Source organism: Berghia stephanieae, chromosome 1 (genome assembly GCF_034508935.2).
Source record: "Berghia stephanieae isolate SIO BIC M18660-M18661 chromosome 1, UCSD_Bste_1.3, whole genome shotgun sequence".
Classification (NCBI taxonomy): domain Eukaryota; kingdom Metazoa; phylum Mollusca; class Gastropoda; order Nudibranchia; family Aeolidiidae; genus Berghia; species Berghia stephanieae.
Genome location: NC_088360.1, coordinates 917,734 through 938,224, shown reverse-complemented (window position 1 = coordinate 938,224; position 20,491 = coordinate 917,734). Strand labels below are relative to the sequence as shown.

The following is a 20,491-nucleotide window of genomic DNA, read 5'->3' as shown; positions in this document are numbered from 1 at the left end:
CAGCTTTACCTTCTGGAGTATGCACACTGCCATTGAGGGGGCAAATTGGATTGAAACCGGGTGTACAAGTATATCTAGAAATCATGAAGAGAGTGATAGTGGGGGTGGGGGGAGAAGGGAGAAGGTAAGGGTGGGGTATGAGAAAATAACCATAAGAGATTAAATTAATTTATTATTGATATCAGAATGCATTTCTGAGAATTGGCAAAACTGAATGAAAATAAAATAACATTTGAACTATGAGATGCATTGCATTAATATAAAATTACTTTGGCTTTCAATATTCATACATGTGTGCTATGAATAATAATATAAAATCCAGGGTCCCACAGTCCAAAATAGTAAAGAGAATATAATCAGCATGTCTCCCTCACCCTGTATTCAATTCCATCGTGACAAATCCTAATTTGCCTATTTGTTTATAATAGTTTCATAATATTGGTGCTATGCGTTCAAGTAAAGCACAACACCTGCCAGACAAACTTAATATACAAACACACAAAACTGTGTGTAACCTTTAACATTTATAGTCTGATTGTAATAATTTAGTGAGAACTTATCACTAACAGGCTGTCTAAAATTATTAACAAAGAGCTGAGTGACGTCAATATTGTTCCTTCTATTCCCATATCTTTAGGGTTATAATAAACGTTTGTATTGAGATAAGCACAACAACAACAAAAAAAATGCACAGAATCTTTTTTAAAATGTAATTAAGTACCCTTTTACCTTAGTCACAAATCAATGTACAGAGGAGATCCATTGCCCAACTAAGGCTGGAAAATCAGTAATGTTTGTTTGTTTTTAAGGGTTTTACGGCGCTTGCAACACATTAAGGTCATATCAGCGCCAGTAAAAAGGAAGAAAATGGGATAGTAAAAAGTTCTAGAATTACAATTAAAGAAACCAAGAGAAAGTAAGACAAAGGGGGAACTAGGAACAAAAAGGGATCAGATGTAGATTCCAAGAGCATACCTTCAATGTACTTAGTTGAGATCACCTATAAGTCATCCGACACAAGCACAAAATCAACAAGGAGGAATACCTCAATGCTTACATTCATACATTAAAAAAATAAGATAATACATAACAGAGAGATGTTTACAAGGAAAAAAATATCATCTCCCAAAAAAATATCTATGCATTTGACTGTTTCCCTCCCAGCCAGGACTCCGGCCAGGGCCAGGACAAAACCAAGTAATCTCATTCCAAGACAAAGACAGAAAGCATGTTGGAAAACAGATATAAGGGGATAGAAGACACAGTATGTACCTCCCTGCCCACTATGGGAGGTCAGGATCCCCATCCAGGAAAATCAGTAAATTAGAAACCTACAATCAAGGGATGATTAATTACCTCGACCAGCAACAGATTTGACTTCAGATAGAATCACTAGAATTTCTCTTTTTCAATAATTGAAAAGTTTTTAAAATTTGCAAAAATTAAATTGAAAGACAAAGTGGAACAGCAACTAGAATTGTTGTTTCCTTTTTAAGTTGCACTTTCAATTAGGTTAAAATAAAAAACAAAAGAGTGGTCTGGTGCCTTCATGATATTTCTCACAACAGGGGATGCATTTTTTTTAAAAATATCAGAATGTATTGGAGTCTTATACAAAAAGACTGTAACTCATTTTGTACAAATAAGCCATTTCTACAGCCGTACAAAATCTTACAATCTGAGTCCTGTCTTGACTTTTGGCTCTCCTTCATAATTTGCAATAGAATAAAGAAAGAATTTAACCGACAACAACAAAAAAAACAAAAAAACTTTCAATGTAGTCTAGGATAAAAGAAATAAAATGACCAAACCTGGTTAAATTTGAGCAACGACAGGATGTTGATGTGTTCCTCCAGGGATTCCTGTTGATGAAAGAAAATGTTAACATGAAAATTATAAAAAGGCATAAATTAAAATGAATGCAGTTTTACCCAGCCCTTTTATTGTACAATATTTTCGAACCAACACTATATTGACATTATATATTGACTTTGTTGTCTGTTGAAGAATGGATTGAGGAAAAAATATTCCTCATTACTTATCATGCTTTATTATTTTGTTTAGAAGTTATTGCACTCTACATTGATCAATATTTTTATACATCAAAGCATCAGACGTAATAGTATTAACCTTCCTATCACACTACCTAGACCTAGATACTCACAGTGGTCAGGATTCTTCCCTGTGATACATCCAATAGAACGCCTCTGTAAGGTAAGTCTGGGAAGTCTTCAATCTGGGGGAAAACAATATATTTGTCAAATGTGTCAAAGAAATGTAAATAGATTCATTCAGGATGGGAAAATACTTTTTTGTGTCTTATTTCAATGAAATTAAATTTGAATTTTAACTTGAATAGGAAAATTTTTTAATTGTATATGAAGAAAGTACTAAGTCACTACTAATAATAAATTGAGCTTTATATAGCGCAATATCCACTAAATGTGCTCAAAGCGCTTTACAAGGGGTCCCTGGTCAACAGCAACATTTAACATGTAGGACAGGACATGACGCCTGTTAGGCGATATTACAATTTTTTGGACAAAGACAAAGCTGTTAACGGCCAGGTACTCATTTTACACCTGAGTACTGTGGTGTATTGTAGATTGCTAATGATAATTTGTTAAGTAGAAAACGTCAACAATAGTCAGCCATTTTGGAATCGAAGTGATTCTTTTTTATTCTTGAAATAACGTAATCGAATACTGATATTTGGGTACTCAGGTATCCCACAATCTCCCCCTTAAAAAAAATTAGATGATGTAAAAAAAATGAGCTATTATACTTTCGCTCGTTTTGGTCTACATAATGGTTCATTCATTCTTACATTTGTTTTATACAGCTTAAATGATTAATTAAGAGTAAATGAAAAAAAAAAATTATCTCGTATATCAATGATGAGTAAGAAAAAGTGTTTCTTCTGTGTAGTACTAAACTAGTTGAAGTGGTCAACAGTTCATAATGATAAAAGAAAACACAGTAATGGACTCTAATAGTCTTAACTAGTGTCTACTTCATGCGGCTGTGTAGATGCAAAGTGTTTTTGTGTTTGTGGTCGTAACGTCACGAATATTTCTTCCAATATTATAGTCAAGCTTAAGGCTTATAAATGGCCATGCCTACAGTGTGAATTTGTTTGGTTTTCTCACGTTGCGACCACTTCTCGTAGTGTAAGGTGCACTTGTAGTGTTGTGATTGTTTTGAGATTGCGTTCTCTGTGACATGTTGTCAGAGAGAGTTAGAGAATTTGGGAATTCTCTATGTGGTGAGGGCGGGACCTCGACATGTGACCGCGTAGAATTTGGATCTCGGTCATTCGCTGGGGTTGTTTGAACCATGGTTGGTATCTCTGTCGTTCTGAAGTTTGGGATGATGTCCAATAGTGGTGCCGGTGCTGGTTTATTTGTGATTGCAGGGGTGTTTGTGTGAACAATTTGGTCGGACTGTCGTCTCCATATGGCTCCAGGAGCTGTTTTGACTTCAAAGGTGCGTGTTCCCATTTGGGCATGTATTACGCCGTGTTGCCATCGTTGGTGTCCGCGGTAGTCTCGGACCAGGACATGTCTCCGTTGTCGAAGTTCCTGGTGTTGGCAGAAGAGTGAGTACGAAGCTGACGGTCTTGACATGAAGATACTCTTGTATGAATGCTTGGTCGAATGATGTCTAGGTGAGTTCGCAGATGTCTGCCAAACATAAGTGATGCTGGGCTCTCGTTTGTTGTGGTGTGTGGTGCATTCCTATAAGCAAACAGGAATCTTGCCAGTTTGGTATGGATGGTACCCTTCTAATCTTTTGAAGCTTTCATAGCTTGTTTGAAAGTTTGGACCATTCACTCAGCCAGCCCGTTGGTTGCTGGGTGGTAGGGTGTGCTAAGGGTGTGCTTGATTCCATTGACCTTTGTGAAGGATTTGAATTCATTGGATGTGAACTGCACACCGTTGTCAGATACGAGCTGTTCAGGTAAACCAAATTTTGCAAAAAGATTGCTCAATATATTGATTGTTGAAATGGATGTGGCGTTGGATGTCGGTATTATTTCGGCCCATTTGGAATGGGCGTCGACGACCACTAGAAAATTAATCCCATGAATGGTCCCGCGAAGTCTATTTGAATTCTTTGCCATGGCTTGTCGGGCCAGTGCAATGGGTGAAGAGGAGCTTTCGGTGGATCAGGTTGAACTGAAGCACAACCAGGGCACCCTTTTGTAGTTGCCTCGATTTGTTTGTCAATAGCAGGCCACCAGTCTCTTCCCAAAATAGGATTGCTGCCTTTGTCAAGTATAAGGAGTGGAAGTATTTTCTTCTGATTGTTGAGTTCTACATGAACTGAAATTTTTCCCAGTGGAATAATGGTTTCACCTGTGTATGTTTTCAGATGAACAGCTGTCTTTTCCAAATTTGGGAAGGTTTTGAATGTTTTTGTGAAGTCTCTCTTCGTCATCACTGAAACAGCAGATCCTGTGTCCACTTCCATTTTTGTAGGAATATTATTGATTTGCAAGTACGGTGAGAGAATTTGAGTAAAGAGCCTTTTCCAAGGACTCAACTATGCGCCAAGCGCGAGGCTCGAACCCAGGACCTTCCGATCCGAAAGCGGGTGTCATACCACTAGACCACATAGCCGCACGAATAAGAGCGAATAGTTCAAGTTCAATGTAAAATAATAATAATAATAATAATAATAATAATAATAATAATAATAATAATAATAATAATAATAATAATAATAATAATAATAATAATATTAATAATAATAATAATAATAATAATAATAATAATAATAATAATAATAATAATAATAATAATAATAATAATAATAATAATAATAATAATAATAATAATATATATTCTTTTTTTTAAATTGGAGATCAACATTGTTCCGTACAGATAATTAAAACTTTTTATCCTCGAGCATTTCTGGCAAATCTGAAAATTACAAAACTAATTTTACAGGCAGATATATGAGTAACTTGCAAACCTTTTTTTAATTAAATGTAATTCCATCACCCGTTAACTCAAATATATGCTAACAAAATGTGTTGGAGCATAATGCTCTGGCCTTAATTACAAACAAACAAAATTAAAGGAACTGTGTATTCCTTACACCAGTATACAAAATACACATGTGTGTATTCCCTACACTGGAAATTCCATTCGAGTGTCACAAGTGCTGTAACCATCGACTTCTTATGGATACTGTTGGCTGTAATCCATAAAAATGGATAGATTTAGACTATAATATTTTACATTGCTGGGTATTTTTGTTTTTTCTTTTATTCCCTATAATTCATTTAATTAGTTTTTAAATTTGTTGCATGCGTGTGTATTTTGTAAAGTGGTGTAGGGAATGCACACTTTTGTAAAAAATTTTGATGGTCATTTGTGCAGATTGTCTTTTACAAATGAAGTGGCAGATTGGCTTTTAACTGCAAAAGTTCTACTCAATTTTAGGAAATGCTTCTAAGTAACTTTATATTTGTTGGTCAAGTGTTTCAATTAATAAAAATATCAATACAAACAATAAAAACCAAAAATGTGGAGAGAATTGATTTCAGTGACTTTGAAATTGACTATATTTATTATTTTTTTCATTCTAGCTACACAATTCCCTTAATCTTAGACAATGACGTAAGTATGAGAGAAATTGAAATGTGTTTATTGCTGTTCCAAAAGTAGACCTTAAAGCATTTCAGTATAGATAAAACTGAAATTTTATTTCATTTCTATCAGGGATTATCAATAAATGAAAAGAGAGGAGAGACAAAGTTCTGACTTACTTGACAAATATAAGGTTAGTAAAGAATTGAAGGGGGATAATAAAGACAGACAGCGATATTTTTTTATACTGTGACATAAGTTAAAAATCAAATTAAAACAAACCATCATGGTCGGCAAGGCAAGAATCCCAGATTCATCGTCTTCCCGATACAAGGTCAAGAGTTGGACTGTTGTGGATATTGCATAGTTCAGACCCTCTAAATCACCACAGATAATTTTCATCTGCAAATAATATGAAATAAGCATTAACCAGATCGTAAGAACATTGGAATTAAACAAACTTATATTTTAAAATATATTATTGGGGGAGTAAATAGAGAAATGCAAAGCACTCAAAGAATAGTAAAAATCATGTGAATGAAAATAATAGTACTAATAATAATATAATGAATATATATAGCGCCTAGTTCCAATTATACCTGTGCAAAGATGACTTAAATAAAAATTGTTCCTTGATTTAAAATGGCTTTCATCTTTGCAATAAAAATGATCCAACAATTTGAGGCCCATGATATTTTGTAGTGTTAAAAAGTCATCACCAAAAAACAGGAGTCCTTCAGAGCTGTTAGGTCCATTTAGCCAAAGTTTATCTATTGATAAAATTGACAATAGTAAATGCTTGCTACTTTTGAACTGGATATCGTTCTATCATTAAGTACTTTCCACTAGATCTAACAGATCCAGCTGCCCAATCACTGCTGGGTGGACAGGGGGGGGGGGGGGGGGGTCAGAAAAAAAATCTTGACTTCACCCGTGATCAATCGCAGTCTCATTATATGTGAAGTGAGTGCTCTAAACAACTGAGCTATCGCTCTCTACCACATCTAATATGATTGTTTTTTGTTTTTAAGGAATTTACAAGGCATGCTACATTTTTAGATCATTTCAGCACCAATTAGAAAGGAAGAAGATGGGATAGTCCAAAAATTTTAGATTAACAATTAAAAGCATCTGACAATATGTAAGACAAAGTAGGTTGGTTGAAAAGGGGAGTAAATGTAGATTCCAAAAGTAAACTGTCAATGTGATTAGTTTCAGATCACATGAGTCTTATCTAGACACAGGGCCAGGACAAAACCAAGTAACCCTATTCCAAGACAAAGAAAAAAAAGCAACATGGAAAAGGAAAACAGACAAAGGGAAGTAGAAGACACAGAAAGAGTCAAGGGAAATTTCCATTTTTGTCTAAATGCTCGAGATTGTATACCTGTTTGGGTGTGACAGTCAGCTTGTAATAGCCTCGATGAGACGACAGTCGTTTATTGACATGACACATGAGATGAGGTGATTCAAATGACGATAAGGATGTGAGGAGATTGAGGGAAAGGCTTAAACCGATTCCTTCAAAGAATGAACGCCTCAGATTCCAGAGTGAGGCAATTTCACTAGCCTTTGCTGTTATAAGAAAGAAATTATCATATTTAATAATAGACAATAGTTTCACTAATCTTTGATTAAAACATTGCAAACATGCCAATCTGTTTTTAATACAGTGATCTACAAATTTTAAAATCCCAAAGTTATCGTTTAATGCCATTTTTGACATAAGTTAATTAATATAGAAGGCAACATCTCTGTTTTAAATTCTGTCTGCAATAGGACTATTTGGAACAAATTCATTAAATAAAAATTCCAGTCTTGAGATAAAAATCCAAGAATCTCCTTTGGGTTTGAACTGACAAAAGCTGGATGTCTTACAAAATGCAATTTAAACTCTGGTCAGAAAATCTTTACTTCATAAAATGATTGATTTAAACAGACCCAAAAAAATTATAAAACCCGAGACTTTTATGAAATAGTTATTTTAAGACTTCTACAGCACCACACTCTCAACACACTCCAAACTCCATCTACTACACCATCAACACACTCCATCTACTACACCATCAACACACTCCATCTACTACACCATCAACACACTCCATCTACTACACCATCAACACACTTCATCTACTACACTAACAACACACTCCATCTACTACGCCATCAACACACTCCATCTACTACACCATCAACACACTCCATCTACTACACTAACAACACACTCCATCTACTACACCATCAACACACTCCATCTACTACACCATCAACACACTCCATCTACTACACCATCAACACACTTCATCTACTACACTAACAACACACTCCATCTACTACGCCATCAACACACTCCATCTACTACACCATCAACACACTCCATCTACTACACCATCAACACACTCCATCTACTACACCATCAACACACTCCATCTACTACACTATCAACACACTCCATCTACTACACTAACAACACACTCCATCTACTACACCATCAACACACTCCATCTACTACACCATCAACACACTCCATCTACTACACTAACAACACACTCCATCTACTACATAACCATCATACAACACACGTCCATCTAACTACACACTATCATCAAACACTCCATCTACTATACCATCAACACACTCCATCTACTACACTAACAACACGCTCCATCTACTATACCATCAACACACTCCATCTACTACACTAACAACACACTCCATCTACTATACCATCAACACACTCCATCTACTACATCAACACACTCCATCTACTACACTAACAACACACTCCATCTACTACACCATCAACACACTCCATTACTACTCAACACCATTCATACAACTCACTATAACAACACACTCCATCTACTATACCATCAACACACTCCATCTACTACACTAACAACACGCTCCATCTACTACACTAACAACACACTCCATCTACTACACCTCATAAAACATCACACATCCATCTACTACACTAACAACACTCATCTACTACACTCAACATCCATACTACTACCATCAACACACTCCATCTACTACACACACATCATACACTCATCACTCCATACTCATAACCACATCCATCTACTACACTAACAACACACTCCATCTACTATACCATCAACACACTCCATCTACTACACTAACAACACGCTCCATCTACTATACCATCAACACACTCCATCTACTACACTAACAACACATCACTCCATCTAAATATCACCATACAACACACTCCATCTACTACTAAACACTCCTCAACACTAACACACACTCCATCTACTACACCATCAACACACTCCATTCTATACACTCAACACACTCCATCTATACTCAACATAACACAACCCATTACACACTAACACACAAATACCTCAAATCATCTACTACACTAACACACACTATCTATACACATCAACATCATCTAACATCAACCACTCCATCTACTACACCATCAACACACTCCATCTACTACACATCAACACCCATCTACTATACTCATCAACACACTCCATCTACTACACTACAACACACTCCATCTACTAACTACCAATCAACACACTCCATCTACTACCATCAACACCCTCCATCTACTACACTCAACACACTCCATCTACTACAATCCACACACACTCCATACTAACTTACCATCAACACACTACTCATCTATCTATACCATCAACACACTCCATCTACTACATCAACACACTCCATTCTTAACACACACACCAACACACTCCATCTACTACACTAACAACACACTCCACTCTACACACCATCAACACACTCCATCTATACACTATCAAACACTCCATCTACTACACATCAACACACTCCATCTACTAACACTAACACACCTCATCTACTACACTAACAACTCATACTCACACTACACTACCTACCACACCTCCATCTACTACACCATCAACACCATACTACCTATCAACTCTACATCTAACAACACACTCCATCTACTACACCATCAACACACTCCATCTACTACACCATCAACACACTCCATCTTACTACAACCATCAACACACTATACATAACTACACACTATCAACACACTCCATTCTACTACCATCAACACACTCCATCTACTACACTAACAACACACTCCATCTACTACACCATCAACACATCCATCTACTACACATCAACACACTCCATCTACATACCAATCACTCACACATCCATCTACTACACTACACACTCCATCTACTACCCATCAACACACTCCATTATCACTAACACACTCCATCTACTACACTAACAACACTCCATTACTACCATCAACACACTCCATTACTACACATCAACACACTCATCTACTACACAACAACACACTCCATCTACTACATCAACCTCATCTACAACACTACATCCATCTCACTACACACATCAACACACTCCATCATACACATCACACACTCATCACCTACACCAAACACACCCATCTATACACCATCAACACCTCATACACCCATAACACACCATCTACTACACTAACACACTCATCTACTAACATCAACACACATCATCCATTACTACACTCAACACACTCCATACTACTACCACCATCAACAACTCCATCTAATCAACACACTCCTACTACTACAACCATCAACACATCCATCTATACACAACACTCCATCTACTACCTCAACACACTCCTACTAACATCAACACCATTCTACTACACCATCAACACACTCCATCTCTATACATCAACACACCATCTAACTACACACAACACAATCACTACACATCAACAATCCATCTACTACACCACACAAACACTCATCACACACTATCACTACAACACTCCATCTACATAACACACTCATTAATACACAACACACTCCATCTACTACACCATCAACACACTCCATCTACTACACCATCAACACACTCCATCTACTACACCATCAACACACTCCATCTACTACACTAACAACACACTCCATCTACTACACCATCAACACACTCCATCTACTACACCATCAACACACTCCATCTACTACACCATCAACACACTCCATCTACTATACCATCAACACACTCCATCTACTATACCATCAACACACTCCATCTACTATACCATCAACACACTCCATCTACTATACCATCAACACACTCCATCTACTACATCAACACACTCCATCTACTATACCATCAACACACTCCATCTACTACATCAACAATCCATCAACACACCACCACACTCATTACTACACCATCACACACTCCATCTACTACATCAACACACTCCATCTACTACACACAACACTCCATATACCATCACACTCCATCTACTACATCAACACACTCCATCTACTACATCACACATCATCACTCAACATCCATCTACTACACTATCAACACACTCCATCTACTATACCATCAACACACTCCATCTACTATACCATCAACACACTCCATCTACTATACCATCAACACACTCCATCTACTACATCAACACACTCCTTACTATACCACACACACTCCATCTACTATACCATCAACACACTCCATCTACTATACCATCAACACACTCCATCTAGAAATAAAAGCAGATGTCTACTATTTTAATAAATCATCACCTTCAAAACGAGATTATTAAATTACTGAAACAAAGATTTTCATATGAATATGGAGATGATAGCATCGAAATACAATCAATGAGAATATTGAGTATGAGTATAATTAAAGTCAATTATGTATATATTGGTCACGAACTGTATATTGGAAAACCGGTGGTCTAATAGTGATAGCCAATGGATCGTAACAAAGAAAAATAACAAACACTCTATACTATTTAAATAAAAGCATACATCCAGACACTAATTGATATGAATTAACCAAGAATAATGATAAATGTGTCATTTGATGCATGTATTTCAGTATATCACATTCTATAATGATAACTGGTAGAACCCAGGATAAGCCAAGAGAAATACAACAAAATAATAGTCTGAAAAGAAAATGAAATAATTGCTGATTGAGTTCAAATCTTAGACTGCATGCCTCCCACTCAATTAGATACCATTCTGTACTGAAAGCAGAAGATCTAGTTTCTACTTGCCAGAAAAAAAAGAACAGAAAATTATGAAGCAGAGACAGCACTGCTGTGCCACATTGCCCTAGTTGGAACATTGGGAAGCGATTATGTTTATTTAAACCCTGGAAATGGTATCATCATCTGATTAATTAAGTTGTCTTAGCATAAGTTTAATCTTACCATTACCAGATCCAGGAGCAATAAATATGGTGAAGGCCCCCCTGGCTACAAATGGTTTTCCCCCTCCCAGCTTGTAACTCTGCGGTGCTGGCCACAATAGAGAAATCTTTTCATCAACACCGAGAGAGGATGTCTGGAATGTGGAACTTTGCTAAAAAAAAAAATAAGAAAAGATTTTCATCATTACCACAAACATTTGATAAATATGCCCATCATGAACAATTTCAGATGGAGATTCTTAATTGTTTCCCTACATGCTGCCTAGCATAATAGGCAATGAGTAAAAAAAAGTAAGTTACCATGAGATAAAAACAATAAATAAATAAATAAACATGGAAACTTACTCTTTTATGAATTATTCAAATTCATATTTTCCATATATCAATAATGTGCATTTTTTAATATTCTATTTTTCTCAAAACTTTACTAAGCCTTATATAATTGTTGTTCCATCCAAATCATAACAAATACCAACAAGAAACATAGTGCAAAGTTCATTGGAAAACTATTTATGTCCATCATCGAGCATTAGGATTATATTTTAATTATACACATTAACTTTTTTATAATCTGCTGTTTCCAAAATTTCAGAATTAACCAGATTTTGAACATTCAGGTCCAACCGCATCGATTTTCATCCCTGGAATTTTATTTTGTTTTGTTAACAAATAAAATTGTAACCCACTTTACTTTTTCAATGATATAAAGCTCAGCTTGCTCCTTGCTGCTCCCCAAACAGCATATTAGATATTTAAAAATTCAAATGGTTTTGCATTGTGCATACCAATCAAATTGTACCTTAAAGGGCACATGGTAGATGGCATACCAATCAAATTGTACCTTAAAGGGCACATGGTAGATGGCATACCAATCAAATTGTACCTTAAAGGGCAAAGGGTAGATGGCATACCAATCAAATTGTACCTTAAAGGGCACATGGTAGATGGCATACCAATCAAATTGTACCTTAAAGGGCAAAGGGTAGATGGCATACCAATCAAATTGTACCTTAAGGGCACATGGTAGATGGCATACCAATCAAATGTACCTTAAAGGGCACATGGTAGATGGTATACCAATCAAATTGTACCTTAAAGGGCAAAGGGTAGATGGCATACCAATCAAATTGTACCTTAAAGGGCACATGGTAGATGGCATACCAATCAAATTGTACTTAAAGGGCACATGGTAGATGGTATATACCAATCAAATTGTACCTTAAAGGGCACATGGTAGATGGCATACCAATCAAATTGGTACCTTAAAGGGCACATGGCAGATGGTATACCAATCAAATTGTACCTTAAAGGCACATGGTAGATGGCATACCAATCAAATTGTACTTAAAGGGCACATGGTAGATGGCATACCAATCAAATTGTACCTTAAAGGGCACATGGTAGATGGTACTAAGTTTAAAGGTTTTAATGAATAATAACACAAAACATTACTGTTTTAAGAAAAATATACTTTATGAGCAAAACAAAACAAAAAAAATAAATATATAAATCAAAAACTATGAAAGTTTTGTGTGAAACATTCTTATTTTTGTCCTGAATTGCTATTCATCCAGAGCCTTCTCATTTAATCCATTTGCTAATATCTTTAATCACTTCAGCAGCGTTCTATTATCATTCCTCACCTTTAGAGATGGAGATTTCAGTGAAGAAGATTCTGATTGGTTGACATCTCCATTCAAGATGACGTCATCAGATGGAATACTGTCCAGATGTACTAGATTGGCCTTGCTGTCTGAATATGAAAATGACAGGGTGAGAGGTGAGGAATGAGTTATCGAGGAAAGCTGAGTGTTATTGTATTTTTAAATCAGCTTTGTATGGTATTAAATCATTCAGCATCTTTTTATGATTTAAATATCACAAATCTTTCCCTTATTTACATCTAGAGTTTGTCTCAAAGAAAATGACAAAGTGAATTAATTTTTTTAAAGAAACAGAAGTGGATCCCAAAGCAATCCGTTTGTGTCTGGTCTAATACAAGACCAGATACCCACCATTAGATATTAGTATCTACAACATAGTATAACATGTTATAAACTACAGAGAGGAAAATTTACAATAAAATAAAAATCATCTTTCCCTAAATGATACATTATTCTTTCACCCTCGCAGTAGAAGACACAAGGCAGGTACAAAATGAAACACCTCTGACCTGCTGACCATCAGGGGATGTAATCAAGGAATCCCATCCAGACCACCAATGAAGGAATGAGATTTTAAAAAATTAAAAACTGTGGCCACAACACAATAGCTCACCAAAAATGTGCTTGATGCTGCTGTTGATTGGCTCTAGAAGTTGCCTTGGTGCTCTGAACGCCTGAAGAATTGATTCTTTTCCTTGGGCCAGGTCGATAGAAGTTTGTCCGACATCTTCCCTGTGTTACAGATATAAATTGGTACATGAAATTATGTTCCGTACATAAAATAATAACTGATTGACAAATCTATCGTTGTCTTAAAACTGTCATCTAAATTGTCCTACATTCTTCACAATTCTAACTAAAAAGTATAAAGGCAAAATAAATAAATTAATAAATTACTCATTCCTGTCTAATTCCTGCCCAAGGATATTCTGTTGTGCACACATTTGTGTGTTTATTTATTGGTTTGTTTTCGACAATTTCAGGTCAAATGACTAAACTTGATAATGATATTTATTAAAAATTCCAAAAAATATGTGGGGAGAGCAGGAGCAGAGACGGCATAACAATTATCAGGTCAAACAGCTAAACTTGATACTGATAAGGAGAATAGCAAGTAAAAAAAAAAAGTTCGTTGAAATGGGATTTCAACCTTTGACCTCAAGAGACAGTATCCATCTCTGTGCTATAAAAAACAGAGCAACATGTAGGCTAAGATTTAAATCTGCTATGTTTATCCTGGGCCAGGCAGTGTGTGCTGTATGTCATGTGTGAATGCAGGTTTAAATCTCTTTACAGCTAACTTTCTCTGTTTTCCATTTTTCTGGACTGTTCATGCACCATCTAAACAGGGCATTGCTTTACAAAGCTATGTTTTCCCAACCATTAAAAAAAATAGATTGCAGTCTACATGTATCATTGACAGGATTGCATTTTTACACCTAGTATAATTTAAATGTAAATCTTATTGTTTCTATTTTTTTTTTAATGTTCGTGTCCTATCTGTAGTTTCTTTTAGGCTTGTAAGACAATAAGAGCTTGTTCTGATGAAATGAAGTGCTATAAAAATGAAAGTTTATCTATTATCAGATTAGAATACAGGACCATCAATAGTTTTTCAAACCAGCAGCTCTGAGTTCAAAAAGATTTTTTCATGAAATTCAAAGTTTAAGAAACTGACCCTAATGACACAGGTGTCTCTGGATTTGCTCCATAATTCATTAACTCCTCCACAATTCCAGCATCCCCTCTTTTCACTGCTTCATGCAATGGCGTCAGTCCTCTGGCATTGACAGCATTTGGCATTGATCCCCTGGCTGAATTGGAAAAAGGTGTTGAATGAATATGAAAAAAAAGATATTGAGGAGCAAGTACTGGTGTAAGATAAAAATTTGAAAAGTTGTGGATGGCACACTGCACTGAACGACATCATTGGAACCAGAAAAAAATGTTGTAGAGAGTTGTTCTAGTGAAGCAATAAGAATCAAGAATGCAACAGTGCGATGTGTGACATGTGAAATCATCAATCTCTGTTATATGCCAAATTAATACAAGACCAAGCGACAATTAGATATTAAAACTTATGACCGACATCTATCTATCAGATTTTCTACCAGTTTTTTTATGATCATGGGCAAGATTGTATAGGGAGTCCTGTACCTGGCAGCAATATTTTTCTTCGTCATCGTCATCTAGTCAACTTCAACAAGACTCTGTAACTTTGCATTAATGGGTCAGTGCTTTTCTCTTCAACTTGGTAGTAGGAGTCAACATCGTGATTCCTTTTCATATTTGGGTGCGTGATCAGCAATCAGAGATAATGAAAACATGTCGATAGTAGTGTTGGGTTCTCATTAAATTTAGGAGTCGACTCCTTCTCGGTCATGCTCTTTATTGAACTTGGTGTCTATTCTGCAGCTATGTGGTCTTGTGGTATGACACTCGCTTTCGGATCGTAAGGTCCTGGGTTCGAGCCTCGCCTGGAGCATAGTTGAGTCCTTGGAAAAGACCCTTTACTAACATTATCTCCCGTACTCAGGTGTAAAATTAGTACCTGGCCGTCAACAGCGTTGTAATATTGCCTAACAAAGAGAGAAGAAGAGAGGTGATTGGGATGAGGGAGGGGAGATTAATCATAATGGGCATGCATTGAAACAAAAACAAGGTTGTCATTCTGTTCAGGTGATTAAGGGTCAGGTCAAAATCTATTCCAGTAACAGAAGCCATATGCCCACCATGGTTACTAGTGCTGAATCCATTGATGTTTCCATTGGACCAGAAATTTTGTCTTGACTGCTGATTTGAAGTTGCTGATTACTGCCTTATCAGGTATCATATTAAATTATGTCATTATGGTGAATTTTTATTACTGATGAAATATATAGGGACAAATTTGGGACTTGGGCACCGTGTTGCTATAGAGAGGGTGTTGTTGTTAGTTGGCTGCAGTGTACAATTTTTTTGTTTTTGTTTTTTTGTTTTTAAGGGTTTTACGGCGCTTGCAACACATTTAGGTTATATCAGCGCCAGTAAAAAGGAAGAAAACGGGATGGTAAAAAGTTCTAGAATTACAATTAAAGCACCCAAGAGAAAGTAAGACATAGGGGAATTGGGAACAAATAGGGATCAGATGTAGATTCCAAGAGCACACTATCAAAGTACTTAGTTTGAGACCACTTATAAGTCTCATCCGGACACAAGAACAAAATCCAACAAAGAGGAATACACTCAAATGCTTACATAAAACATTAAAAATAACAAATATAATACATAAGAGAGATGATTTACACAGAAAAAAATATCATCTCCCAAAACAATAACTATGCATTTGACCGTTTCCCTCCCATCCAGGATTCAAACCAGGGCCAGGACAAAACCAAGTAATCTCATTCCAAGACAAAGACAGAAAGCATGGAAAACAGATATAAGGCGATAGAAGACACAGTATGTACCTCCCTGCCCGCTATGGGAGGTCAGGATCCCCACCCAGACATTTTTTTTTTCATTCCTAAAATACAAGCTCATGCACAATACACACATTTCAGAGAAGAAAACAAAATGTAAACTAAAAATAAATTCCTGAATAAAATTGTGGTGGCCTTGTCTGTAACATGCAAGCCAACAACAAGGCAAAATGGTGGCCTTGTCTGTAACATGCAAGCCTACAACAAGGCAAAATGGTGGCCTTGTCTGTAACATGCAAGCCTACAAGGCAAAATGGTGGCCTTGTCTGTAACATGCAAGCCTACAACAAGGCAAAATGGTGGCCTTGTCTGTAACATGCAAGCCTACAACAAGGCAAAATGGTGGCCTTGTCTGTAACATGCAAGCCTACAACAAGGCAAAATGGTGGCCTTGTCTGTAACATGCAAGCCTACAACAAGGCAAAATGGTGGCCTTGTCTGTAACATGCAAGTCTACAACAAGGCAAAATGGTGGCCTTGTCTGTAACATGCAAGCCTACAACAAGGCAAAATGGTGGCCTTGTCTGTAACATGCAAGCCTACAACAAGGCAAAATGGTGGCCTTGTCTGTAACATGCAAGCCTACAACAAGGCAAAATGGTGGCCTTGTCTGTAACATGCAAGCCGACAACAAGGCAAATTGTGGCCTTGTCTGTAACATGCAAGCCTACAACAAGGCAAAATGGTCGCCTTGTCTGTAACATGCAAGCCTACAACAAGGCAGAATGGTGGCCTTGTCTGTAACATGCAAGCCTACAACAAGGCAAAATGGTGGCCTTGTCTGTAACATGCAAGCCTACAACAAGGCAAATGGTGGCCTTGTCTGTAACATGCAAGCCTACAACAAGGCAAAATGGTGGCCTTGTCTGTAACATGCAAGCCTACAACAAGGCAAAATGGTGGCCTTGTCTGTAACATGCAAGCCTACAACAAGGCAAAATGGTGGCCTTGTCTGTAACATGCAAGCCTACAACAAGGCAAAATGGTGGCCTTGTCTGTAACATGCAAGCCTACAACAAGGCAAAATGGTGGCCTTGTCTGTAACATGCAAGCCTACAACAAGGCAAAAATGGTGGCCTTGTCTGTAACATGCAAGCCAACAACAAGGCAAAATGGTGGCCTTGTCTGTAACATGAAAACCAACAACAAGGCAAAATGGTGGCCTTGTCTGTAACATGCAAGCCTACAACAAGGCAAAATGGTGGCCTTGTCTGTAACATGCAAGCCAACAACAAGGCAAAATGGTGGCCTTGTCTGTAACATGCAAGCCAACAACAAGGCAAAATGGTGGCCTTGTCTATAACATGCAAGCCTACAACAAGGCAAAATGGTGGCCTTGTCTGTAACATGCAAGCCTACAACAAGGCAAAATGGTGGCCTTGTCTGTAACATGCAAGCCTACAACAAGGCAAAATGGTGGCCTTGTCTGTAACATGCAAGCCTACAACAAGGCAAAATGGTGGCCTTGTCTGTAACATGCAAGCCGACAACAAGGCAAATTGTGGCCTTGTCTGTAACATGCAAGCCTACAACAAGGCAAAATGGTCGCCTTGTCTGTAACATGCAAGCCTACAACAAGGCAGAATGGTGGCCTTGTCTGTAACATGCAAGCCTACAACAAGGCAAAATGGTGGCCTTGTCTGTAACATGCAAGCCTACAACAAGGCAAATGGTGGCCTTGTCTGTAACATGCAAGCCTACAACAAGGCAAAATGGTGGCCTTGTCTGTAACATGCAAGCCTACAACAAGGCAAAATGGTGGCCTTGTCTGTAACATGCAAGCCTACAACAAGGCAAAATGGTGGCCTTGTCTGTAACATGCAAGCCTACAACAAGGCAAAATGGTGGCCTTGTCTGTAACATGCAAGCCTACAACAAGGCAAAATGGTGGCCTTGTCTGTAACATGCAAGCCTACAACAAGGCAAAAATGGTGGCCTTGTCTGTAACATGCAAGCCAACAACAAGGCAAAATGGTGGCCTTGTCTGTAACATGAAAACCAACAACAAGGCAAAATGGTGGCCTTGTCTGTAACATGCAAGCCTACAACAAGGCAAAATGGTGGCCTTGTCTGTAACATGCAAGCCAACAACAAGGCAAAATGGTGGCCTTGTCTGTAACATGCAAGCCAACAACAAGGCAAAATGGTGGCCTTGTCTATAACATGCAAGCCTACAACAAGGCAAAATGGTGGCCTTGTCTGTAACATGCAAGCCTACAACAAGGCAAAATGGTGGCCTTGTCTGTAACATGCAAGCCTACAACAAGGCAAAATGGTGGCCTTGTCTGTAACATGCAAGCCTACAACAAGGCAAAATGGTGGCCTTGTCTGTAACATGCAAGCCAACAACAAGGCAAAATGGTGGCCTTGTCTGTAACATGCAAGCCTACAACAAGGCAAAATGGTGGCCTTGTCTGTAACATGCAAGCCTACAACAAGGCGAAATGGTGGCCTTGTCTGTAACATGCAAGCCTACAACAAGGCAAAATGGTGGCCTTGTCTGTAACATGCAAGCCAACAACAAGGCAAAATGGTGGCCTTGTCTGTAACATGCAAGCCTACAACAAGGCAAAATGGTGGCCTTGTCTGTAACATGCAAGCCAACAACAAGGCAAAATGGTGGCCTTGTCTGTAACATGCAAGCCAACAACAAGGCAAAAATGATCAAGTAAGATTACAGATTTGAATACATGGGAGGTAAGTGTAATTCGCTTAGACACAACACACAAAAAAAAATTCATATTTACGTTTTTCCCACTCACACTTTGATTGACATTATCAAAATGTGCAAGATAAAGTTCACCCAGAAATTAGCTCCCAATTACCCAGTTAATGGAGAGACAGATATATGAGACTATAATGAAAAGTCGAATGTGTAATGACACAAAAAGACATCTTTATCATTTTGAAAAACTATCAAAGGATGTAGCTTTAATCATTTACTTTTAGTTGAAACTTGCAAATTATCTGAAAAGTGTGGGTCTGGCACTGAAAGATAGTTCCTAAAATAGTTGAAAAACTGTGGATAAAGTAAGTAGAAAATCAGCCTTTCTGTCTGGGAGTCGGGTCAAACCTCAGATTGTCAGACTAACGGTCTGATGACTGGAACTGAATAATGTACAAATTTTAAGATTTATCCATCTATGAATCATTCAGGAGAGTTTCTCACCGCATAAGCATTGGACCATATCTCGATTTCCGTGGCAAACCGCCCAGTGGAGAGGAGAGTTCTGCATCTCAGGACTGTCAATAAGATGAATATCAACACCACCAGCCAAGAGTTGGCACACCCGGCCAAGACTGTCCACATAAAACAGTAAAAATTATACAACCTGGTCAATCTTGTCAATAATGGAAAACAGAGGTTAAAGTCATTTATATGAACTTGGTTATGGACCAATGAATAAAATGTGGATAAAGATTTCACAAGTGAAAATAATGTTATTAATGGTGAACAAAAAGAGGCAGTTTGATATAACATTTGATATTTTTTCTCATTAAAAATAAAAATTATCAAAACTAA

General features: G+C 37.3%; 1 protein-coding gene across 1 annotated transcript in view; it reads right to left on the bottom strand.

Moving 5' to 3' along the window:
• The window catches only part of LOC144965959 (uncharacterized), a 47,192-nt gene that overhangs the window by 20,538 nt on the left and 6,163 nt on the right, over positions 1–20,491 (bottom strand). Inside the window, exons 4-13 of the mRNA XM_078901868.1 lie at positions 20,138–20,268; positions 15,186–15,321; positions 14,121–14,239; positions 13,487–13,596; positions 11,845–11,995; positions 6,985–7,172; positions 5,880–5,999; positions 2,165–2,236; positions 1,812–1,862; positions 10–74 (exon numbers count right to left, since the gene is read on the bottom strand). Of these exons, the coding sequence (XP_078757994.1) occupies positions 10–74; positions 1,812–1,862; positions 2,165–2,236; positions 5,880–5,999; positions 6,985–7,172; positions 11,845–11,995; positions 13,487–13,596; positions 14,121–14,239; positions 15,186–15,321; positions 20,138–20,268 (1,143 nt within the window). The remainder of the gene's footprint in view (positions 1–9; positions 75–1,811; positions 1,863–2,164; positions 2,237–5,879; positions 6,000–6,984; positions 7,173–11,844; positions 11,996–13,486; positions 13,597–14,120; positions 14,240–15,185; positions 15,322–20,137; positions 20,269–20,491) is intronic.